This window comes from Salvelinus namaycush, chromosome 15 (assembly GCF_016432855.1).
Source record: "Salvelinus namaycush isolate Seneca chromosome 15, SaNama_1.0, whole genome shotgun sequence".
Lineage (NCBI taxonomy): Eukaryota > Metazoa > Chordata > Actinopteri > Salmoniformes > Salmonidae > Salvelinus > Salvelinus namaycush.
The window spans coordinates 26,231,862-26,257,133 of NC_052321.1; the positions used below are offsets into that span (position 1 = coordinate 26,231,862).

General features: G+C 42.2%; 4 protein-coding genes across 4 annotated transcripts; 1 reads left to right on the top strand and 3 right to left on the bottom strand.

Annotated features, from left to right (window-relative positions):
• Window positions 1–836: 836 nt before the first annotated feature.
• Window positions 837–6,303, bottom strand: LOC120060374 (alcohol dehydrogenase 1-like). The gene is made up of 9 exons (XM_039009648.1): window positions 6,173–6,303; window positions 3,248–3,349; window positions 2,642–2,783; window positions 2,460–2,547; window positions 2,128–2,347; window positions 1,782–2,042; window positions 1,535–1,667; window positions 1,290–1,428; window positions 837–1,192 (listed from the first exon to the last, which is right to left on the bottom strand). The coding sequence occupies exons 1-9, from the start codon at window positions 6,188–6,190 to the stop codon at window positions 1,159–1,161; spliced, it is 1,137 nt and encodes a 378-aa protein (XP_038865576.1). The 5' UTR covers window positions 6,191–6,303; the 3' UTR covers window positions 837–1,158.
• A 75-nt stretch (window positions 6,304–6,378) lies between these two features.
• LOC120060373 (trichohyalin-like) lies at window positions 6,379–10,031 on the bottom strand. The gene is made up of 5 exons (XM_039009647.1): window positions 9,617–10,031; window positions 9,357–9,465; window positions 9,155–9,182; window positions 8,248–9,060; window positions 6,379–8,088 (listed from the first exon to the last, which is right to left on the bottom strand). Exons 1-5 carry the CDS (start codon window positions 9,957–9,959, stop codon window positions 7,882–7,884), a joined length of 1,500 nt encoding a protein of 499 aa, XP_038865575.1. The 5' UTR covers window positions 9,960–10,031; the 3' UTR covers window positions 6,379–7,881.
• A 6,208-nt stretch (window positions 10,032–16,239) lies between these two features.
• On the bottom strand, window positions 16,240–19,643 carry LOC120059905 (uncharacterized protein FAM241A-like). Its single transcript, XM_039008980.1, has 2 exons — window positions 19,452–19,643; window positions 16,240–16,893 (listed from the first exon to the last, which is right to left on the bottom strand). The coding sequence occupies exons 1-2, from the start codon at window positions 19,578–19,580 to the stop codon at window positions 16,462–16,464; spliced, it is 561 nt and encodes a 186-aa protein (XP_038864908.1). The 5' UTR covers window positions 19,581–19,643; the 3' UTR covers window positions 16,240–16,461.
• Window positions 19,644–20,366: 723 nt separating this feature from the next.
• On the top strand, window positions 20,367–24,084 carry lrit3b (leucine-rich repeat, immunoglobulin-like and transmembrane domains 3b). Its single transcript, XM_039008981.1, has 5 exons — window positions 20,367–20,479; window positions 20,952–21,150; window positions 21,286–21,547; window positions 21,742–22,056; window positions 22,348–24,084. Exons 1-5 carry the CDS (start codon window positions 20,367–20,369, stop codon window positions 22,884–22,886), a joined length of 1,428 nt encoding a protein of 475 aa, XP_038864909.1. The 3' UTR covers window positions 22,887–24,084.
• Window positions 24,085–25,272: the final 1,188 nt, after the last annotated feature.

The window sequence follows — 25,272 nt, forward strand, 5'->3', positions numbered from 1 at the left end:
TTTGTTTTCATTCTGTTAATGCTGCAACAAGTTGGTCTTCTGGGAAAATAAAGATGCATCGAATTGGAATTGAAGCAGTGCTTTTATTACCTGTAATCAGACCTGTACTTTTTTATTTGTTGTATTCTGAAACACATTTCGCTTTAATTTTCTATGTGATCAGGTTCCCATTCCCTGTCAGTGTGTGCAGTGTGTGCCGCTCTGCAATATGCTTGTGATCACATGCGGTGTGTGTCACTTCACCACTTTGATGTTTGTGTGTTTGATCCAGGCTGCTTCTGTCTGATACAGGCAATTTGTGTCACTTCAATGACTGCAACTTTATCACTCTGGTTTTTATTCAAAGTTCTGATAGCAGCAATGTGTTATGTCTTTATAATGCCAGAATCAATCCTACTCTATTTCATTCACATATATTTATAATGATCTAACTACAGAATATCATCAAATGTAGGGACAAGCTGATCCCTGACTATTATTACGAATAACTAGGCTACACTGTCTGATTTTTAAAAAACGAAGAAAGAAACAACTGGGTCACTGTCTGTCACTCCTTGACAAACACAATCACTTGTATGACAATAAGTATCATAACAGACTAACCCGGAGAAGCATGTAAGTGTTGTTGAAACACGTTTGTGTGGAAATGTACTCTGTTTATAGATTAATAATAATGTTTGAGCACAGACATTACACTGATAAAGGGTATTGAAAGGCCCGGATACCATACAGATAAGTTATCGTCGCTCACAGCGACTTTGTTTAGATGTGCAAACTAAGGTATGAGATAACTAATAACTGCCAATCTATTGACCTAGCATTGATTGAGCAACGACTGATAAGTAGGGAATGGTTTTATTCAAAACTGACATACATGATAGCCAGATCTCTTTGTACTTTATCCTACTCCCACTTGACAATGACTAAAGCAGAAACATAATTGGCTTCCAGGCAACATAAAATAAAAACATGATTATCATTGTTACAATGGTTACTAGCAGCAGTATGCTACCTACCATTCAGTGCTACCTAGCACTCCTACTAATACATATTGTGATATTATGAATCATTGGTTTACCAAGCCATATTGTATAGTTTTGCTCGTTGATTGGTTGAGCAGGAAAAATAAGTGTGATTGGCTGGGTTGAGTTGACCCTCTTACTGCAGTGCCACACTCAGGACTGACCGTATACTGCAAAACAAGGAGAACACAAGAAAACAAGCATTTATTTTTCTGAACATTAAATTAAACTTCTCACAGAGACAAACAGTACTAAGGTGAAAGTTACCAGTCTCCTGTCTTCATGAGCTGGATGGCGTCGTTGACCTGGGCCAGGGTCATGTTGTGGGTGACAAACTCATCCAGCTTCACCTTCTTCTCCAAGTACTCATTCACCAGCTTGGGCACACCATCCTTACTCTTAAAACCTGACACACACACACGCACACACACACAGACAGAGACAGACAGAAATATATCACACACACCCAAATACATGTATAGTGTTTGACAGTTGATTGATAGGTGGCACACCTCCAAACAGAGATCCTTTCCAGGTGCGGCCAGCTATGAGCTGAATGGGTCTGGCAGCAAAGTCATCCATGTCAGTCCATCCGACCAGCACACTTACTCCCCATCCCTTAACACACGACTCCAAGGCACTCCTCTAAAGAGAGATAGGAATAGATTGAGTCAAGTGGTATTGATCTATAATTCTCTATCAAGACATCACACGCACACGCTTATCTCAACATCATACAAGCACACAATCTCAACCCACCATTACGGCCACACTCCCCACACATTCCAGGGAAAAGTCCACTCCTCCATTGGTCATCTCAGACAGCACTTGACTGATGGGTTTGTTGTGGTCCTTGGGGTTGACAAACTCTGTGGCACCGAAGACCTTGGCCTTCTCATATTTGGTTGGGTTAATATCAATGGCGATGATCCTCTTGGCCCCAGCATTTTTGCAACCCATGACCGCTGCCAACCCCACAGCTCCCAGGCCAAACACAGCACATGTAGACCCTGGCTCCACCTGGGGGGAAAGATATCCTATGCATCAACACTTTAGTATATAAAGACATCACCACAACTAAACCTGATAGTTACAATTAACACACCTTGGCTGTGTTAAGGGCTGCGCCATATCCGGTGGCGACTCCACAGCCAAGGAGACAGACCTTGTCGAGAGGGGCTGAGGGATGGATCTTGGCCACGGCGATCTCATTGACCACGGTGTATTCTGAGAAAGTGCTGGTCCCCATGAACTGCAGCACCTTCTTCCCCTTACAGGTGAACCGGGTGTCGGACTCTGACATCACATCATACCTATCACTGGCCCTGGTGGGATTGGCTCATGTTCAGTGCAAGAATAACACACAAAAGTTATATTAAAAATGTAAAAAAAGTATTGTTAAAGTTTCTCAAGACTAGGCTAGTAATGGGACCTCACCAGCCCTTCTCACACAGGTTGGTTTTTGGGCTCTTGCAGAACCGGCACTCGCCACATTGGGAGATGAACAGAGGGATGACTTTATCACCTAACAGGAGGACAGGCAGAGTACACAGCTTTTTCGTACATGCTGTTATTTGTATCCAATTTGAAAATACAGGTTTACTAGCTATGTTTCCAACCTGGATTGAACTTGGTCACTTCAGACCCCACACTCTCCACAATCCCAGCCCCTTCATGACCCAGGACACAAGGGAAGCCATCCTTGTGTTTCCCCTCAAACAGGTGGTACAGGTCAGTGTGACACACACCCGTGGCCACTATCTGCACTCAACAGGACAAAAACAAAGAGGTACGAATTTTGAGAAGTGTTCTAAAAATTTGCTAATGTGAGTGTCAGAAGTGTTTCTGTATGCTCATGTTTATTTATGTGTACTGGACCCATGGCATGTTATGTGTATTCATGAGTATTTATGTCTACTGGACCCATGGCACGTTATGTGTATTCATGAGTATTTATGTGTACTGGAACCATGGCACATTATGTGTATTCATGAGTATTTATGTGTACTGAACCCATGGCATGTTATGTGTATTCATGAGTATTTATGTGTACTGGTCCCATGGCACGTTATGTGTATTCATGTGTGCTTGTGTGTCCTCAGCAGTGCCCTCATACTTGGCCAGGGTAATATCAATGGCGATGATCAACACTTGATCATTGCCTTCTATGGACTGCATAAATGAGAGCTTGTGTGTGTGTTTGCATTAATTGTAGTCTCTCTCACCTTGATGCGAATCTCATGTGCCTGGGGAGGAGCCACCTCAATTTCCTCCATCACCAGGGGTTTGCTTGGCTCCCATGCCACTGCAGCGCGGCATTTAATCACCTATAAAACACAACACGACCCAAAACAGGTCCAGTGGTGTAGAGTACTTACGTAAAAATGATTTGAAGTACTACTCAAGTTGTTTTTTGTACATTAATATTTATCTTTTTGACAACTTTTACTTTTACTTCACTACATTCCTAAAGAAAATAATGTACTTTTTACTCCATACATTTTCCCTGACACCCAAAAGTACTTGTTACATTTTGAATGCTTAACACGACAGGAAAATGTCCAATACACACACTTATCAAGAGAACATCCCTGGTCATCCCTACTGCCTCTGATGTGGCAGACTCACTAAACACACATGCTTCGTTTGTAAATGATGAATGAAAATTAAAAACAAGAAATTATGTCATCTGGTTTGCTTAATATAAGAAATTTGAAGTGATTTATACTTTTACTTTTGATACTTAAGTATATTTTAGAAATTACATTTACTTGTGATACTTAAGTATATTTAAAACCAAATACTTTTAGACTTTTACCCAAGTATTATTTTACTGGATTAAGGTATCTTTACTTTTACTCAAGTATGACAATTGGGTAATTTTTCCACCACTGTACAGGACCAATCACATATACACTATACATACAAAAGTATGTGGACACCCCTTCAAATCAGTGAATTTGACTATTTCAGCCACCCCCATTGCTGACAGGTGTATAAAATCGAGCACACCGCCATGCAATCTCCATAGACAAACATTGGCAGTAGAATGGCTTTACTGAAGAGCTCAGTGACTTTCAATGTGGCACCGCCATAGGATGACACCTTTCCAACAAGTCAGTTCATCAAATTTCTGCCCTAATAGAGCTGCCCCGGTCAACTGTGCTGTTATTGTGAAGTGGAAACATCTAACAAGTGGTAGGCCAAGTTCACAGAACGGGACCGCCGAGTGCTGAAGCGCGTAGCACGTAAAAATTGTCCTTGGTTGCAGCACTCACTGCCGAGGTCCAAACTGCCTCTGGAAGCAAAGTCAGCACAAGAACTGTTCATCGGGAGCTTCATGAAATGGGTTTCCATGGCCAAGCAGCCTCACACAAGCCTAAGATCATGCACAGTGCCAAGCTCACCACCATTGGACTCTAGCGCAGTGGAAACAGACTGATCTGGGTTGTCAGATGCCAGGAGAACGCTACCTGCACGAATGCATAGTGCAAACTGTAAAGTTTGGTGGAGGAGGAATAATGGTCTGGGGCTGTTTTTGATGGTTCGGGCTAGGCCTCATTGTTCCAGTGAAGGGAAATCGTAACGCTACAGCATACAATGACATTGTAGACGATTCTGTGCTTCCAACTTTGTGGCAACAGTTTGGGGAAGGTCCTTTCCTGTTTCAGAATGACAATGCCCGTGCACAAAGCGAGGTCCATACAGAAATGGTTTGTCGAGATTGGTGTGGGAGAACTTCATGGCTTCCACAGAGCCCTGACCTCAACCTATCGAACACATTTGGGATGAATTACAACGCAGACTGCGAGCCAGGCCTAATCGCCAAACATCAGTACCCAACCTCACTAATGCTCTTGTGGTTGAATGGAAGCAAGTCTCAGCAACAATGTTCCAACATTCAGTGGAAAGCCTTACCAGAAGAGTGGAGGCTGTTATAGCAGCAAAGGGGGGACCAACTTCATATTAATGCCCATGATTTTGGAATGAGTGCTCGACAAGCAGGTGTTCACATACTTTTGGTTATGTTGTGTAATTCCTTTCTGCAAAGGGCTTCATTTCAGTGTTTATATACTTCATTGTTTACAGTACAATCTGATTCATTCAACTGTTGAGCAACTGAAACCCTATATAAATATTTATCTTTTTGTCCATTGGCTTTATCCCAGATGCACTCTCTGCCAAAGTCAATGGTTGTGCAATAACAATTTGGATAGTTTCAGAGAGACTCTCCCCAAAAAACATATTATACTTCACATTAGGCATGGAGTTTACAGTGTGTGTGAGTGTGAGTGTGTGTGTGCGTGAGCGTATGTGAGTGAGTGAGTGAGTGACCGCAGTTGCCAGGTTTCAAGACCATTCCAGTTATTGTGTAATTCCAAAGGGATATTTATCCCAAACAAGAGGTTGTTATTCTGCAGGACAAACCTCTGATGAACTTGAAAATAACTTACTAGAGAGCTATAGTAAGCCCAGGGTTGGGAAGTTAATAATAGTTTTTTTAACATTATATTGTAATCTGATTACAGATACTTTTGAAAAACTAGATGATTACTTCTTGGATTCTTTTTCTGAAGTTTTCGCAATGATGTTCAAATCAGCATTGAAAAAAGGCGCAAGTTTAAGTTTGTTCCACCTGAGTAATCTCACCACAAATCAGAGAGCACTATGATGACACACCAAATGCATTTGATGGATCCTTTTTGTCTTATTCTGATGCCTTTTAAGGGGAAATTAATGCAAAAGTAACTGAAAGCAATCCAATTAGTTTGGATAATCCAAAAATTGCATTACTGCCACCACTCACTGTCATTTTCTAAAATACACACTCAACCTTAATAAAATCGTACCAAAACACTTTTAATCACAGATTGTGCATCATTACATGTCAGTTCAATATCAGTTAGAGAGAGGATTGATCAACTAATTAAAATGCAGAGGATTCTCTATTATTACATCTTTACACATGCATATCTCTCAATAACAATCATTTGGTAGGAAGCCAACTGTATGTGTACAGCTATATGTGTACTGTACATGAACCCAAATACAAAATAAATAAGTGATAAAAGTTGCAGTAGATATATTAATTGAAATATATATACAGATGTGTATTCGAAAAAGAGAGGGGTGAAGACAGAGATACATACTTTTCCTGCAGTTGCCATCTTCTATCAACCTAAGGAGTTTGGAAGAGAAGAGCAATATGTTTCAGCATAGAGTTAGAGGGAGAGAGTGTGATAGAGGGATGGTTTGGACAACCTTTAAATACTCCAGCCATCCAGACTAGAGGCTAACATTCAGAAAGGGAGGGACTTTTTTATTGCAAGGCTAGATATCCTTACGCTGATACAAGTGCCATGAAATTGGATATCACAATTGCCGGTTTGTTCAACGTAGATTAAACTAACACTGTACAGTTTGTACAGTTTGTTTGTAGCTAACATAACTGCATGTAATATAGATAAGTCACCGAGATGAGTCAATCATGTGATTCATCTGTTTGTAATGACCTTTGATATAACCTGTGAATTTTAGCTTTATGATTAAATGCAATATAGTGTTAACTAGAAACTAGATTGAACTGTCTGTGTGGGATAGGCTCTTCTGGGAGATAGTGTTGTCTCGTTCTTCTCCAACACTGTGGAGACTTATTCTCTTCGATATTGTCGGCGTCCTGGAAAAACCTTGTATCAAATTATTTGCCGATTTTGTTTTTTTCACATACATTGAAAGTAGTCATTCCCCTCAATATTCAGTGAATGAATGAATTACATTTTATTTTTGTTTCAAATTGCCAGTTGGCAACCCATCCCCTTATGGGATTAATTGATACATAAACATTACAATGATTCACAGTAATAATTTAGTGACAATTCCTCCGGTGTTCTACGCAGTGAATGAAAAATAAATCAATACATAATAGTAGATAAGGTTATCCAAGAAATAATAACAACCTAGAGCAGTAAAATAATACAAATAAATACAGATAAATTAAACTGAAGTTGTGAAGGTTTCATGACTCTAGGTCTAATACAAGTCACGCAAAATGCCTTGTGAAGTCCCATTAATTGAATTAAGCGTTGTTCTTAAAAAATAACTTTTTTGAAATACAGGGTTTCCCCCAGGACGACGATAGGCAGTCTTTGCCTGTGGCTCAGATAGTTGCATGTTAAGTAATATTATACAGGTGATTTCAGGACTCAAAACATGTTATTCAAAACAAACTATCTGAAAATGAGTGAGATATGAATAAAAAGAGTATATTATAAATAAAACGATATTATGTAAATATGTATCAGCTTTCTGTGCTGATGAACTGCTGATATGGCAATGTCTCACAGGACTTTTTAATTAGACCCTGTTTGCTCTGGGTTTACAGAATAAAGAACATAATATTGAATAGCTTCCCGTCTTTGTTGCCAGTACCTTAGTGGATAGGTGAAAGGACTACTAGGTTGAATAGCCATTTTAGCAGCAATACTTAACCCTTTTTACAATGTGTAATAATGCCTATGTAATTACAGCGTAGGTACATATATTGTTACATAATTACTTTCAGGTATTATATCTGTTTGCAGCATGCACAATTTAAAATGCAACTTGCAAATATAAAGGGACATTTGAATCCCAGACAATGTAGGTGCTCAGTATAGTCTAGTAGATAATTGTAGCTCTTATTGTAAAGATAAGGAACAATCAATTTATGTTGACTTAGGGACATATAAAGGGCAGAAATGTATATGAAAGAGTTATAATTACATCATACATTATCTTTTAGAGGCCAATCGAAACAGTAAGCAAACACAAAAGCAAATTATATTGTCAACTTTTATTCATCAGTCTTTGAGAGTTATTTTTACATCTTGCTCCAGTGGCGGCCATGTTGTATAGAGTTGTCCTTCATGGCGTCCTCTACTAGGACCTGGTGGTAGGTGAGCAGGGGCTGCAGGTCAGCCACCGAGGACTCCACTGTGCAAAGCAGTCTACTCAGCTTGTCATTCTCTTTCAGGAACTCGGCAGAGCGGTTCCGCTCCATGTCAAACTGGGCCTGCATCTCAGACAGCTGAAAAAGAGAACCACTAGACATTAGACTTTGTAGCTCAGGGCTCAATGTAGGCCCACATGCATAGCTTCCCTTTTATTATTATTATGATTTTTTTTTTATGAAAAAATTAAGCATGACAGATAAGACTCACTTGAATTAAACAAGCATCCATCTTACCTGCATTTTCATCTCTCTCTGCCTCCGCCTCCAGATCTCCAGGTGCTCTTCAAGGGCTTGGACCTGGCATGTGTCCAGGCTGTGCTGTCTGTTGTTCAAGAGGCCGGCAGCCATCACCTGCATGCTCTCTGTCTCCCTCTTCATGTCGGCCTTCAGCCTCTTCACAATGTCCCTCTGTCCCCCCAGCGTCTTCTGCCACCTCCACAGCAACGTCTCTAGGCAGGAGTGCTGGTCCTGGGCTCCCTTCTCTGGTTCTAGTTCTGGGTTCCTTTGAGCCTGTTCTAGCATTTGTGGATCTGGGTGCATTGTCTGACACTGGTTTACGCACTCTGAGTTAAGGGCATTTGCAGGCTTCCCCTCCTCTTCTTCTTCCTCCTCATCCTTCATCCCAGCCCATCCACCCCAGCTTATCTTGCGTCGCAGTATGGCGCTAACCTCCTGCACCTTCCCCCTCATCCGCTCCACCATGCCGCCCATCTCCTGGTTGGTCTCCATCTCTTGGTGGACAGTGTTCCAGCTTTCCTTGGCATCTTGCTCCTGCTGCTGCCTCAGCTCCTCTGACTTCTGCTCAGCCCTCTCCAGACGCTCCACCAGCCTCGATACTTGGTCCTTCTCTCTCTGCAGCTCCTCCTGAAGCTGCTGGACGGAGACCTGGTAGGAGCTCATGGGGTCTAATGATGGGGAGGGTGATGCTAGTGTCTGCAGCTGGAGGCCCTCTAAGGCCTGGTGCAGGTCGGAGTGGAGCTTCATGGTGCGCTGCAGCCGGGGCCTGCTCTGATTGTAGCCCTTGCCTTCAGCAGCATCAGCAACCATCTAAAGGACAAGTAAGAGGAAGTATGTAAAGCTGGCATAACTCCTCAATAAAGTGTTAAGGTCAATGAAGAATAAACAGATACATAAATTTTACCTCATCTTGTTTGCCCGGCTTTTCCGTGCTTCATGAAATAAAGAAGAAATGGTCAACAAGGAATCATTATCAACTTAAATCTGGGGGATTCGATTCCAGTCCCCAGAAATCATAAATGTTTTCGTGATTCAATAAATCAACTAATCATCAAGCTCTTGAGTAGAAATCTTTTAACACAGCCTGTCATTATCAATTTACTGACCTCCGCTCTGCAAACTGATTGGCTGCTTTCTTCTGCTCGGTTTTGACTGTCTCAATCAAACTGTCGGTCATCTGCCTGTGGTCTCCCAACAAACAGGTAAGGGAGGACACTACACACACACACACACACACACACACACACACACACACTGCTAAAACACACTGCAGCAAATTCTAGGATCTTCCCCAAGAAACAGATTGGGAAACATTGCACCAAATTATAAAACACACATTTTAGATGAAGATGAGTGCCATTGTTACCTTCATGGTGCAGCCGCTCCTCTTGGGCCCTCCAGTGGCTCTGGGCTGTGGAGAAAGTGTCCTGCAGGTCCTTCTGTCTCTGCTGGCACACAGACAACTCGATCTCCAGGCCCTGGACGGCTTCCAGCAGCACGGCCCGCTCCACACGCTGGGCCTCCTGGGCTTTGCAGAGCTGCTGGTCCCCCTGCGGCCGAAAGCACGGTTCAACACATGATGAACATTGCTCAGCCTTCAACACCAAAGTACCCTCCAAGCTCATCATTAAGCTCGGGGCCCTGGGTCTGAACCCCACCCTGTGCAACTGGGTCCTCGACTTCCCGACAGGCTGCCACCAGATGGTCATGGTAGGAAACAACACCTCCACTTCGCTGATCCTCAACACAGGGGCCCCACAAGGGTGCGTGCTCAGCCCCCTCCTGTACTCCCTGTTCACCCATGACTGTGTGGCCCCATGACACGCCTCCAACTCAATCATCCAGTTTGCAGACGACACAACAGTAGTAGGCCTGATTACCAACAATGACGAGACAGCCTACAGGAAGGAGGTGAGGGCCCTGGCGGAGTGGTGCCAGGAAAATAACCTCCAGTCAACATCAACAAAACGAAGGAGCTGATCGTGGACTTCAGGAAACAGCAGAGGAAGCACGCCTCTATCCATATCAACAAGACCGCAGTGGAGAAGGTGGAAAGCTTCAAGTTCCTCAGCATACACATCACTGACAATCTGAAATGGTCCACCCACACAGACAGTGTGGTGAAGAATGCGCCTCTTCAACCTCAGGAGGCTGAAGAAATTTGGCTTGGCCCCTAAGACCCTCACAAACTTTTACAGATGCACAATTGAGAGCATCCTGTCAGGCTGTATCACCACCTGGTACGACAACTGCTGGGCTCTCCAGAGGGTGCTGCGGTCTGCCCAACGCATCACCGGGGGCACACTGCCCTCCAGGACACCTACAGAACCCGATGTCACAGAAAAGCCAAAAAGATCATCAAGGACATCAAACACCCAAACCACGGCCTGTTCACCCCGCTACCGTCCAGAAGGCGAGGTCAGCAGAGTTGCATCAAATCTAGGACAGAGAGACTGAAAAACAGCTTCTATCTCAAGACCATCAGACTGTTAAATAGCCATCACTAGCCGGCTACAACCCGGTTACTCAACCCTGCATCTTAGAGGCTGCTGCCCCATATACATAGACATGGAATCATTGGTCACTTTAATAATGTTTACATACTGCTTTACTCATTTCCTATGTATATACTGTATTCTATTCTACTGTATTTTAGTCAATGCCACTCCGACATTGCTCGTCCTAATATGTATATATTTCTTAATTCCATTATTTTACTTTTAGATTTGTGTGTATTGTTGCGAATTGTTAGATACTGCGGCACTGTTGGAGCTAGGAGCACAAGCATTTCGCTACACCCGCAATAACATCTGCTAAATACCTGTATACAACCAATAAAATATGATTTGAATATACAATAACTATGTGACTGGGTTTCAACACAGATCACCTGGTCAGCGTCCCATTCGACTGTGTTTGCCCGCTGAGCTAAAGGCTAGATTGTTGATCAAGAGCAAAAAGAAGTCGTCAGGTCTCAGGCAAGATATTTTTACAAATTAAGCACTGACCTGCTCTTGCATCATGATATGGTGAAATGTAGCAGGACCTTCCTGAAACCTCCCTGTTCTGGTCAAGGAATTTTGATTTACATCATAAACAGGTTTATTAAAATTCATTATGATGTCATCAGAACAGTATGATGTTATGACCATAGAATTAGAATGAAATATTTCTATGGCCATGACTTGCTCAACTAGTTTGGTATTTCTGCAGAGGCACATGTTCATGTGTTGAGAACAGGACACACAGGAATAACATAACAACCCACTTAACCCCAACATTTCTCCAAGGTTTCACCATCATTGTAAAGCCCTAGTTAAGTTATTTCTGCCGATTATTATTTATTCAATGTGATTAGTGATTCCTTTTAAGGTAAAAAAATCCCCCAAAACCTGCCTCTCATTTTAAGATCAACCCTGTTACGTGAACTGAACTCTCGTTTTAATATGATGAAACTATATATTTTGAAAGAAACATTGAAAATCTTTTAGTCATACCCTAGTGTAAAAGCGGTTGAACTGGTTGTACTCTTTTCGACCATTTTCTGGTATTCTGTGGTGGAAAACTGAGTGGGTTGAGCATACCACATCAACCCTGTTAACCATCGATTGACAGGCTAGAAATGTTTTAATTTAAGGCTGATTTAAGATGAAATTGTCAACCCTGTCACAGTCAACCCTGTTATTTTATATGGCACTTACTATTGTCATATTTTTTAATTCAACCTATTGAGATGGGAAAACATGTTATTTATTAATTTTTATTAAGTTTAACATGTGCTTTTTATGACAGAATGTAAAAATTGTCAAACAAAACTAACTTTTTACCAAGTTACACTACTCAAAAAGGCACCCAATTGGTGGAACGACCCTCATACTCATACAGTAGTAAAGAATTAACACTTAGTGTACAATTAGTGCCAAAAAGATTGAGAAAAAAAACTTAACATTGGTTACAAATTTCTCAAACATCATCCACCTTGTAATTTACCCAACATTTCAACATAGACAGAGGAATTATATTCTCATTCGTAAACAAAGATCACGCATCCCTTTAACAAACTGATCACAGACATACCTACAGTGAATCTGATGCAATGTCAATTTAATCCAATTAATTCACTCTCAATTCACTCGCTCCCTTTGTAGATTCACATCTTGTTTTGCTTTGTGACCAAACATTCTTAAAAACCTACTTTGTAAATATTAATAGAGATTCCACTTTTTTTGCATATACAGTGCCTTCGGAAAGTATTCAGACCCCTTGACTTTTTCCACATTTTGTTACGTTACAGCCTTATTCTGAAATAATAACTCCAAGTGGGCTGTCATGTGCCTTTTACTGAGGAGGGGCTTCTGCCTGGCCACTCTTCCATAAAGGCCTGACTGGTAGAGTGCTGCAGAGATGGGAGAACTTTCCAGAAGGACAACAATCTCCAAAGATGAACTCTAGAGCTCTGTCAGAGTGACCATCGGGTCCTTGGTCACCTCCCTGACCAAGGCCCTTCTCCCCCGATTGCTCAGCTGGGCCGGGTGGCCAGCTCTAGGAAGAGTCTTGGTGGTTCCAAACTTCTTCTATTTAAGAATGATGGAGGGCACTGTGTTCCTCGACACAAAGATCTGTGCCTCGACACAATCCTGTCTCGAAGCTCTACGGACAATTCCTTCGACCTCATGGCTTGGTTTTTGCTGTGACATGCACTGTCAATTGTGAGACCCTTTGTAGACAGTTGTGTGCCTTTCCAAATCATGTCCAATCATTTGAATGTACCACAGGTGGACTCCAATCAAGTTGTAGAAACATCAAGGATGATCAATGGAAACAGGATGCACCTGAGCTCAATTTTGAGTCTCATAGCAAAGGGTCTGAATACTTACGTAAATAAGGTATTTCTGTTTTCTATTATTAATACATTTGGTAAAATTTCTAAAAGCCTGTTTTCATTTTGTCATTATGGGGTAGATTGTTGAGGGGGAAAAAAAAACATTTTAGAAAACAGCTGTAACGTAACAACATTTGGAAAAGGTCAAGGGGACTGAATACATTCCAGGCACTGTAAACATGGAACATGCCAAACACCAAAAAGCATTCCACAAGAACTAATGTATTTTAGTTGGTAGCACAAGATTATAAAATGACTGTTTTATTCTACAGTCGATGAATCCTGGTAGAGATTGGCCCCAGCAAAGATCTAGGATCAGGTTTCCCTAACCTTAACCATTTGGTAGCAAAGGCTACTTTGGATCAGCACTTATGGACAACATTAATTTACCAGTGTGGACTACATCCCTGGCTCTTGCACTAATAGTGTTGCTGAATATTTTCCTAGGAGTGTATGTGATGTGTATCTAATACCCCACAAGTTAAACAATGATTCTCATGCAGTGAACACTGGGCATGCTTAACAGTGCACCGGGTTACAGTAGTATAAGTAGATACTGTAAGCTATCATCCATTCTGATGTTGTGTTTGATGTTGAATATTTAGACACCAATGACAGAAAAATGGTCATCCTCATTATCTTCAAACTGTATGATAGTAGCCGTATCTAACAAAAGCAGTGATTTAGTCAGTTTCAACTTTGCAATTTGATATAGACTTTCTCACATGAATTGACAATGAAAAACCAGCAAGAAAAGTATTTGTTAGCCTTACAGCACCACCTTCTGTTTACATTTGGAGTGGTTTTCAGAATGATATACCACTCATTATATATGACAATGTACAGTACATTCGGAAAGTATTCAGACCCCTTGACTTTTTCCACATTTTGTTACAGCCTTATTCTAACATGTATTAAATCGTTTCCCCCCCTCATCAATCTACACACAATACCCCATAATGACAGAGCAAAAACAGGTTTTTAGAAGTGTTTGCAAATTTATAAAAATAAAATAAAAAAACTGAAATATTACATTTACATAAGTATTCAGACCCTTTACTCAGTACTTCGATGAAGCACCTTTGGAAGCGATTTCGACCTCATGGCTCAGTTTTTGCTCTGACATGCACTGTCAACTGTGGGACCTTATATAGACAGGTGTGTGCCTTTCCAAATCACCACAGATGGACTCCAATCAAGTTGTAGAAACATCTCAAGGATGATCAATCGAAACAGGCCGCACCTGAGCTCAATTTCAAGTCTCATAGCAAAGGGTCTGAATAGTTATTTACATAAGGTATTTCTGTTTTTTTAAACCTGTTTTTGCTATGTCATTATGGGGATTGTGTGTAGATGTATTAAATAAATACAAATCCTCATCAATTTTAGAATAAGGCTGTAAAGTAACAAAATGGTGGAAAAAGTCAAGGGGTCTGAATACTTTCCGAATGCACTGTATATATGTACAATTCTCATTCAAAAGGATAGGCTTGAGATAATGTAGGGATAGACTTGATATAAGTGCAAGTTAAACATCCATGATTGGTTAAACATCCTGGATTGTCCTGAGCACACATTTCTCCTTCACTCTGAGGTTACATGCATGTCAAAGGGAGATGTTTGAATGCATATTAAAACGTAGGGGGACAACTTCAGTTACTATAGAACCTAATTAACCAGTCAGTTTTATGCATTCAAGGGTTCCAGTCCAAACACTTAAACGACACACCCTCACCGTATGCCCTTGGGGGAATCCCTGTCGCCATCTTGGCGGGTGGTCCAAATATGTTTTTGTTTGGTTATCTTTTGGAAATTGTAGAAATAAAACATTTCCCTTCTTCAGAAGTTCCAGCTAGGCAGGCTAACGTTAGTTAGCTAATTAATTTGCTAGCTATTATACAGTAGGCGTATATTAATAATTATATATTTAATATAAGTAGACATGCACTCATAATTGAATGTAGTGCATATAAAGCACCGACAAGCCACCAGTGGCTGAAAACACAATCATAGCAGCATGAAGGAGTAAAGAATTTCCGGCCAAGAGTGGTCCATTTAAAAATGATTCCTTCCTCCCTCGCCCTGCAAGTGTATACTCGTCAGACGTCATGATACGTCATCAGAAGTGTCCACTAAAGTTGAGGGCTGAGGGGATAGGGTGTGTCTTTTAATTGTTTGGACCGCAAGCTTTGTCCTTTTGAGGCATGCAGGTGTTAGAATGTTGCTCCCAATTAGCCTTAAAAAGGTGCAATCTGTAAGATGTCCTGATGGTCATTGGTAATTAAAACTAATGAAGCAGCAACAGACCTGTTGATTTGTATAATTGCTAACGACTAAATGACCTTTTACTTCATTCCATTGTTTATAACCAAATGGCATATAGCATTAAATGTGGAGGTAAGTAATGTTGCTCTCACTACAAATATACTGTATCATAGAAATTATTATGAGCTGCTGGTATATGTAAATCTCATAGAAAGACCATATTCCAAGGCTACAGGTTATTTTTCCCCCCACACATAGTATAATTCCCTGAACACCATAGATATCATTTTACAGATTGCACCTTTAGAAATGCTAATTGAAGCAATCTACATCCAAATACTCCTGACAGACTTTCTTTCCTTGATTGCCATCACTCATGATCAAAGTCTCATAACACTTGAAAATGATAGATACCAGTTAATCTGTGAGACAAAACTAGTTAAAGGTAGAGTCAGCTATATGATGTAAATGCACAAAGTAAACCGTATAGAGGGTTAATTTCCACAAAAACTAAGAGAGTTGGAGCGTGAGGCTAAACTTCTCTGGTGTTTTTGTCCAGTGGCTACCATGTTGTAAGAGCTCGAAGCGAAACCGTGTACATGCAGATACTGTATGTGACTTGCATCTTGCTCATCACACTATCTGCAGCGCTGCTAGTGCAATGTCATTTCGCTGACTCTACCTTTAAGCTATGAGACATATTGCTTTCATTGATCCAGTTCTTTCAAATCAGTACTCACACGTAAGATGAGACATCGCCTTTGAGTATTGGGGTATAGCTAGTGAGCCAAGTGGTCTGATTTTGAGTTAGATTTGTTTTAAAAGCTTGAAACCAGGCAACCGGTAGTTAGGAGCAAGGCCTCCATTTTATTCGTCAGCACTCTAAAATGTTCATCCATATAGCGTACATTGGCCGGTATGAAGCTGAGCATCGAGAAACGCTCAACAAATCTAGGAAGCCTTATTGCAAACAGAAAAGACAGTGAGGGACTCACGCTGTAAGTTCACATTTTTTCATTTTTAGACACTGGAGCTCCCAACTGCCAAACAGGCCGGAGATCCAGTTACTTCTGGATGAAGATGATGACAATGCACAGAGTCCCCACCAGCCCCAGAGCTTGGATGCCCAGGAACCACAGTAGGACCCAGAAAAAGATGATGATCACAGGCTCCACAATCTTCTCCCCAAAGTACATCTGGGTGAAGCCTGCACTGCGCAGGCACTTGTTCAGCTGCCCAAACAGAGTCCCCATCCGCTCGCAGTCGTCCACCTGAGGTCTGGTTGTGAGGTCGTCAATGCTTGGCCACCTTGCCGTAGGGTCACCGGCTGGGAGTGGTCTGGCCCTGGGGTCGCTGGAGCGGCATAACCTGGCTCTGGGGTCAGCAACTGGGTGGGACGTGGTTCCGGGGTCACCAGAGAGGCATGACCACCAAGTCCCGGGGTCACCAGGAGGGTCTTGCCACCTAGATCCAAGTGGTCTGCCTCTGGGGTCATCCTGAAAAGACAAGTATGGATTAAGTTTAAATGACACCCCTATTCCCCATACAGTGTGCTGGACTACAATTCTCCAGGACGACATAGGGCTCTGTTCAAAATAAGTAGCTACTCTACATGGAATGTGCAGGAGAGGATACCATACCAAGGATAGGCATGTGGTCGTGTTTAGTTTATTAGGATCCCCATTATATATATACATATATACATACATACACCAACATCTCCCCCGTAGACATTCCTGCCTTTTCTATAGATGTTATATCCTTGTATTCCTACAGCTGTATCAAAGGTCCTGTCTAAGTGAGTCTCAGAAATTGGTAATATTAACATTATCTTAGATTAGCAAATTACCGGTACTAATCTTATGAACTTTGTTTCTGAGGCTACATTCATTTATGAGTCAACTTTCACCCTTTCCTGGGTAGTTTATATAAAACTCATAATAGGTTGTATTTCTAATAATTCTATTTCTGATAATAACAAAGAAGGAATTAGTGGATTTAGCAGATTATGTTCAGCAGATGCTTTATCTGGTTTAGCTCAGCTGCAGCAGTGTGCTCTATTCTTTGTACCACTTCTGCATAGCGGTCTTGCTGGACTGTTGGTCTCTTCTGATTGGAGTGTTGTTCTGTTAGAATGGGGAGGAGGGGTAGTGGAAGGGGCCCGATGTTGTAGGGTGGAGCTGGCCTCTCTGGAAGAGGCCCGATGGAGTAGGGTGGAGCTGGCCTCTCTGGAAGGAAACCGATGGGGTAGGGTGGTTCTGGTCTCTCTGGGTGGGGGCTGGTGGTTGTAATCGTGGAAGATGTATGGCAGAGTTTTTATTTTGGCTTTTGCTTTGTCCCAGATTTTTTTTTAATTGTTTCCTAGCAAACACCTTAACACCCTGTTTGTTCAAGTGTACTAGCGCATACCTCAGCTGGGGGTAAATTTCCTGGTGGTTCGCTAGGTAAACATTGTCCAAGCACAACTTCTAGACAGCTCATCATTGTTGCTCTGAATAATGTGGAAGGGCACATCTCCACGTGGCAACAGGGTGCTCATAGTGATTTTGGTGTTAGGAAATCTCTCTGCAGCTCTGACTGCCAATTGTATGAGCTACATGTCCTCCCATTGCCATCAAATCATTAGTACCTGTGTGAATTATAATATGTTTGGCTCCATTTAATTTGTTGCTTGACAATACTTTAAGGCACTTGCTGTTGTTGGGCACCATAGCTTTCTAACTGACATGCCAGGGAATAGCAGTTTCTCTCTGAGAATTTCCAATTGAAGTCACATAAAATGAAAGCCATAGTCTGTGTTCTGCTGTTCTGGGCTGTGGTGTCTGGAGTGATGCTCTTTGGATGGAGTGGGGACCATAGGTGGCCTTTCATTGTCTTCCTCTCTCCTTTGTGTCCCAGCATGGCTATGCTGGCGCTGGGTGCTGGTGCTCTGGGATGTGAGCATCTTGGGGAGGTCTGGTCAGACCTATCTGACAAAGGGAATGTGCTGGTGTGGGAGGAGGAGTTGTACTGGGTCTGGTTACTGACCTCTTGTGCCGAGTCTGTGAGTTCCGGAGGTTCACTATGAGAAGCAGTGGTACTAACAATGTGAGGGTGTGGTAGTGAGGGTTGTGGTAGGCTACAGTTGTTCTCTTAGATTGTGGATGGTGGTGTCTCTGTGTTGTAGCAATTCTTTGACTGCTGACAACTCCTTTTCTAACTCCTCCCTAATGTCAGCTACCTCATTATGCTCTAGACCGTTGCCAGTTTCTTTCTCAGGTCCTCCTTTTCCTGCCTCAGAACTGTCACCTCACCACGAAGCTCATTCACCTCTGCCTCCAGTAGGGAGATATTCCCAAAGGCTTGGGACAGGTTGTCACTCTCCATGTCTGCTAGGGTGGCTTGGTTACATATGAGGGTGGGGGAACTTTTGGAATGAACTGATTTCTCATCAGATCTGTCTTCTGATTGAAGTGTATCAGTTAGAGTTCCATTCTCTTTCAAGGTGTCTGCTAGCTCTTTCTGTGATGTGTCATAAGGCTGTGTGAAATGCTATAAGGCTGTGTGAAGGACTCTTTTTACAGAGTATAACTTCATTATGTGCGTTATACTGGTACATGCTGGAGTCAGACTGCCTGTCAGCTTTGAAATGCAACTGTTGGTTGTGCAAGTAGCTAGGTGACAGCAGAATCCTTGGCCAAAGCAATACAATAAATGCACTAAATGTAGCTGTCAATGTTCCCTCCCTGATGACCGGAGGTACACAGATCACACATCACTCTTGTCATATCTAGCTGTTAGCTAGCTATCGAGTTGCTCTCATATCATCATGACTCAAATACATGGCAAGGGATTAGCTAGCTAATAGTAATAATCCAGGCAAGCAAGCACAACATGAAATGTAAATCACCTAGTTAGGCATAAACTTTTGAGCTGAAGCCACTTGATAAATATTGCGCTGCTCGCATTGCCTAGATAACTAGCTAACTACACCCGCTGGATAGCATTGGCTAACGACGTTAACGTTACTACAGATAGACCAATGAGGGTTCATTATAAAATATATTTTAGCTACCTGGAACGTTTTCCTTTCTGTGTAGTTGGGTGGATTATGAGATTGACATCTTATTCGACTGTCTAGCTCCTCAAACTCCCGCCGATGCAGTACCGGTTGATCATTCACAGTTGGTGGCATGGTCGACATGTTATACACGCCGTTAGAATGATGTTTCAGGAAACAAACAAAACATTCAAGACTGTTAATGGCACTTCCGGACCCCCGCCCACCCTGTGTCACGTGTGTAATAAACCAATCTAACATCATGGCAAGGGGCGTGTCAATTTCAACTGTCAAATAGTTGAAATGTCAAAATCAAGCAACACTGTTTCTAGAATTAGGAGTGCTTTTTTGGAAGTATTATATATATATATATAATTATTTTTTGTTGTTGCTGTGATTCCACTATTTAGTACATTTAAGTGACTGTCAAGCAGTATGTAACTTTTCAAGTGGTAAATGTGTGAAAATTTAACTGAAAAATATAAAGTAACCAAACTAATACAGGACTATGCAAGAAAATACACATTTTCACGACAGAATAAAAACCATGACATGGTTTGTGTATAAATTAAATATCACAAAACATAGCTATTTATTTAAAATACCATAAAATCTAACTACTGATAATAAGGTTTTTCAATAATCAGCAATGGATTACATGTCAGGCCAACCAACTGGCATTGTTTTAGGTAGGGTACTTGACCTCTGATTTTGTGATTTAGCAGTATGCTATATAGTGAGGCACAGGATTAAGAAGAAGACCTAGTAACCTGCGTAATCCCAACTAATCTGCCTCTGCTTCTTTCCACTTGACGTTAATGTAGGAGAATTTGGGAGCGGCAGACTGGGAATGTCAACTAAACAGAGGGTAAACAGAGGAATATGGAGCTAAACAGAGGTTTTGCTTACTCTGGCCTTGCTTGGTGAATAATGTATCGACTTCTCTTGGTTCAGATGCTACATTGTTGTTTCCTGGTGGCCCATTCCTGCCCTACTCAGTGTACTTGTGTTTACCAAGGAGGGAGCAATGGGACAGGTCTCAGGTAGCGTACACTTTAGTTAAATAAATGTCTTAATTTACTGCCTTAATTTCAGTTGCTTGCTTGGGTGTGCTCCTTCTCTCATATCAATGGATCTGCATGAATTTAACTAACATCTTGGATCATTTGTGTTGTTCTTTAAAACATATACTGTACTTTATACAGCATTGCCTGACAGACTACATTTTGATCAACTATGCATCAATATTTATGTGCTCTGGAATGGTTGGACAACATTTTAGAAATATGTTTGGTCAGAGGTTGAGTAAAATATTATTGTAAAAAATTATGGCAAAGGAGGTGGTAGACATGTCATTTGCCATGCTTGTTTGTTTATACAACAAACACAGTTAACTCTTAAATTCCTTGAGTTGCTAAATAGGACTGATAGGCATTTTAGCTCTGATAGCTAGCTACTCTTCTCAGTGCATTCTTCACATACATGATTCATATATCACGCTGTTTGCACTGACAGGTCTGTTTTGTGCAGCGAACCCAGCATGTCGGCCATCCCCCTCAATGCTCCAGCCGACACAGTCAAGTTTCGTCTGGAGAAGACCTCTATCTCCAGAGTGCCCAGGGCAGCCTTCTTCTACCTGTCTGAGCTCCAGTTCCTGTGGTTGACCTACAACTCCATCACCACCATCCACTCCAGCAGCTTCCTTAACTTGAAGGTAGAAGTGGGCATACTCCTACCTGTATAATCCTCTCTATTTTAACTAGCAGTATCTGCAACACTATCCTTAGAATTACTTGGTTTTGTATGAAAACTAAATTTGACAGTATCTAAAACTTACCTCTCCCTGAAGGCGCTGCGTGAGCTGCGATTGGACGGGAACCTTCTCTCTGCCTTCCCCTGGGAGGGGCTTAGGGACATGCCGCGGCTGCGCACCCTGGGTCTGCACAATAACCGCCTCTCCAGCCTCCCTGCCCATGCTGCCCTCTTTCTTCCCAACGTCACCTACCTGGACCTGTCCAGCAACAGACTGACCACTCTGCCCTCAGAGCTGTTGGACCTTTGGTTCCCTCCCCCTGCCCAACTAGCAGGCCCAACACAGAGAAGAGTGCTGGGTATGGTTCACTAATAGTAATCTTAGTGTTCTATGCAAAAATAGGTCCCTTGTCAAAGGACAGCATCTGAAATTGAGAAATACTCATATCTCAAATGTTCACGTAAAAAACATTCATTTCTTATTGGACATGTTCCCCATTTCACTCCTTTTCAAAGCTAAGACAAATGGTCCGGCTCTTTTTTGTGTCTCCAGGTATCCATGACAACATGTGGCAGTGTGACTGCCAAATCTCTATGCTGCTGGCCCAGTCTAAGTACCAGGAGAGCCCTGTAGTTCTGATGGACCAGCTCCTCACCTGTAGCCGTAGCGGGGGAACTGCCGACCAGCTGGGGGCCCCCCTCACAGAGGCTGACTTGTCGCGGTGCCAGAGGCCCTCTGTCCAGCCCTCAGCCACCCGGGTTACCTCCCCGCTGGGCAGCAACGTGATGCTCCGCTGTGATGCTACAGGCTACCCCACGCCAGTACTCACCTGGACCAAAGCAGCAGGAGCCTCCATATACAATACAGGTAAATATCTATGAACATTCTGTAACATTGCATCCAGTTAAACTCAACCCTACTCTTCAATTTTAACATGGAAAATCATTCCCTGTGCTGTTGTTTTCAAATGTCTGATTATGTTTGATCTTGACAGAGTGCTGTCAACAACCGTACAGCAAAGCTGACCCTGAAAAACTACCCATTAACTTGGACAGCTGTAAGTACTTCATGTTACCCCGGCTAGCTGCATTTTGACCCTTTTATTGCCGCATGTCTTGTCAATAGACTTGAGTCACCTATTTTTGTGTTACATTACAGTTATTCAGGAATCTCCGCGTGTGGGAATCCGATGGTCCATCATCAACCTAAATGGACTTTCGTACAAGGATGCAGGAGAATATCGGTGCCAGGCACGGAACATGGCGGGAACAGCAGAAGCTCCCATTAGACTTAGGGTGGTGGGGGTGATCGCTGTGCCCCCTTCCATAAAGAACAAGACCCGCAAAGCTCCTTCTAGATCCTCATCCAGCAACAGAAAACCTCTCCCACAAAAGCCGAAACGGGCACAGAATATTACTTCAATCTCCACCTCAAAAAAGAAGACTCTTCTGAACCTCAAGTATGTTACACCCCCCACTCCAACGAACAAGACCCAGAATATCAAAATGGCCCCGGTCCCCACCCCCCTGAAAAAAATGTCATCGTCCTCACCACAGAAGTACACACACAAACGCAAAAAGACCTCAGCCCCAAAGTCAAACAGAAAACCTCAGATATCTGTCAATACTATACCATCCTCATCAGAAAAAACTACCACTACATCGTCTTCACCAGAAAACAACAAGGACCAGATATAGTGGCCCTTTCATCTGTTACTATAATAACCCTTCTTATTCTATGCCTTTCTGTTGGTCAATATTTTAAGGAGCTCATACACGACCCTTTAAAAACAGAGTAATCAGTAGCCAACAGAGGGCGTCCAGAGCCCAGAGACATGAAGCGCAAACTACTGTTACACTTTTTAAGGGTGGTTGTTTTCTGTGTCAGTGTAAGGCTTATCACCCTCTTATCTGTGTAAGATCTGTACTTGTGCTAAAGATTACGAGGACATATTCCTACAAGGACATATTCTTACTAGGAGCTCAGCTATAAAGGGCAATTCTGCCACTTCATATTAATTCTCTCCTCCACCATACCAGTGTGTACATGAAAATGGTGTGTTTCTATGATCTCTGGTAAAAAAAAAAAGAGAAGAAAGGCCCTCAAATGCTTCTCTATGAAATAACAGGGCAGGATTAAAAGTAAGACATTTTTTTAATCATGGCTGAATTACCGACCGGGCATGAAGGGCACGTGCCCCCATTGATTTTGTTAGCCACTCTCACTCAGATTTAATTCTAACATGGCATAAGTCATGGCAAAATGTGTAGAATTTGAGGAAATTAGCTTTAAAACGGGGGGAAAAAATCTTCGCCCCATGGCAAAATGTGTAGAATTGTAGAAAATGTGCTGTAACACTAACAATTTTCCTCTTCATCCCATGGCAAAATGAGTAGGTAGCCTAGAGGCAGATAGCCTAGCAGTTAAGAGTGTTTGGCCATGAACCGAAAGGCAGTTAACCCCCATCAACAACTGCTCCCTGGGTGCCATGGACGTTAATTAAGGCAGCCCACTGCACCTCTCTAATTCAGAGGGGTTGGGTTAAATGCGGAAAGCACATTTTGGTTGAATGCATTCAGTTGTGCAATTGACTAGGTTTCCCAATTCCCTGAAATTAGTTATACATTTGCAAAATGTGTCCAATTTGCCGTAAACTTGCTTTAAAATTGCACAATTATTTTGTGGTAAAATGTAAAATGGTAAAATGTGTAGAATTGCAGGAAATGACCTTTAAAACTAAAATAAATTATCCGCGGTCAAGAAGGGGGGGCACTAAAATGTTTTGCTGGCGAGGTTTGCATGTAAAGGCTAGTAAACTTTGAAATGTGTGTGGACATTTTCTCAAGATTTTATAATATTTTTATTTCACCTTTATTTAACCAGGTAGGCTAGTTGAGAACAAGATCTCATTTACACCTCCGACCTGGCCAAGATAGAGCAAAGCAGTGCGACACAAACAACAACACAGAGTTACACATGGAATAAACAAAACATACAGTCAATAACACAATAGAAAAAAGGCTATATACAGTGTGTACAAATGAGGTAAGATAAGGGAGGTAAGGCAATAAATAGGCCATAGTGGTGAAATAATTACAATTTAGCAAAGAAACACTGTAGAGACTGGAGTGATAGATGTGCAGAAAATGAATGTGCAAGTAGAGATACTGGGGTGCAAAGGAGCAAAAATAAATAAATAACAGTATGGGGATGAGGTAGTTGGATGGGCTATTTACAGATGGGCTATGTACAGGTGCAGTGATCTGTGAGCTGCTCTGACAGCTGATGCTTAAAGTTAGTGAGGGAGATATGAGTCTCCAACTTCAGTGATTTTTGCAATTCGTTCCAATCATTGGCAGCAGAGAACTGTAATGAAAGGCGGCCAAAGGAGGAATTGGGGGTGACCAGTGAAATATACCTGCTGGAGCGCGTGCTACGGGTGGGTGCTGCTATGGTGACCAGTGAGCTGAGATAAGGCGGGGCTTTACATAGCAAAGACTTATAGATGACCTGGAGCCAGTGGGGTTGGCGACGAATATGAAGTGAGGGCCAGCCAACGAGAGCATACAGGTCGCAGTGGTGGGTAGTATATGGGGTTTTGGTGACAAAACGGATGGCATTGTGATAGACTGCATCCAATTTGCTGAGTAGAGTGTTGGAGGCTGTTTTGTAAATGACATCGCCAAAGTCAAGGATCGGTAGGATAGTCAGTTTTACGAGGGTATGTTTGGCAGCATGAGTGAAGGATGCTTCGTTGCGAAATAGGAAGCCGATTCTAGATTTCATTTTGGATTGGAGATGCTTAATGTGAGTCTGTAAGGAGAGTTTACAGTCTAACCAGACACCTAGGTATTTGTAGATGTCCACATATTCTAAGTCAGAACCGTCCAGTGCAGTGATGTTGGACGGGCGGGCAGGTGCTGGCAGCGATCGGTTGAAGACTAATCATTTAGTTTTACTTGCATTTAAGAGCAGTTGGACGCCACGGAAGGAGAGTTGTATGGCATTAAAGCTCGTCTAGAGGTTAGTTAACACAGTCTCCAAAGAAGGGCCAGAAGTATACAGAATGGTGTCGTCTGCGTA

Excerpts from the sequence above, each read along its gene's own strand:
- LOC120060374 (XM_039009648.1), bottom strand. Across the intron at positions 2,784-3,247 it reads CACATGAGATTCGCATCAAG|ATAGTGGCCACGGGTGTGTG; the intron begins GTGAGAGAGACT and ends TGTTGAGTGCAG. Across the intron at positions 2,548-2,641 it reads AGTGACCAAGTTCAATCCAG|GTGATAAAGTCATCCCTCTG; the intron begins GTTGGAAACATA and ends TCCTCCTGTTAG.
- LOC120060373 (XM_039009647.1), bottom strand. The coding sequence starts at position 9,959 with ATGACCATCTGGTGGCAGCCTGTCGGGAAGTCGAGGACCCAGTTGCAC. Across the intron at positions 9,466-9,616 it reads GGAGCGGCTGCACCATGAAG|TGTCCTCCCTTACCTGTTTG; the intron begins GTAACAATGGCA and ends GTGTGTGTGTAG. Across the intron at positions 9,183-9,356 it reads AATCAGTTTGCAGAGCGGAG|CACGGAAAAGCCGGGCAAAC; the intron begins GTCAGTAAATTG and ends TATTTCATGAAG.
- LOC120059905 (XM_039008980.1), bottom strand. The coding sequence starts at position 19,580 with ATGTCGACCATGCCACCAACTGTGAATGATCAACCGGTACTGCATCGG. Across the intron at positions 16,894-19,451 it reads CAGAAAGGAAAACGTTCCAG|GATGACCCCAGAGGCAGACC; the intron begins GTAGCTAAAATA and ends TTGTCTTTTCAG.
- lrit3b (XM_039008981.1), top strand. The coding sequence starts at position 20,367 with ATGTATCGACTTCTCTTGGTTCAGATGCTACATTGTTGTTTCCTGGTG. Across the intron at positions 21,151-21,285 it reads GCAGCTTCCTTAACTTGAAG|GCGCTGCGTGAGCTGCGATT; the intron begins GTAGAAGTGGGC and ends CTCTCCCTGAAG. Across the intron at positions 22,057-22,347 it reads AGCCTCCATATACAATACAG|TTATTCAGGAATCTCCGCGT; the intron begins GTAAATATCTAT and ends GTTACATTACAG.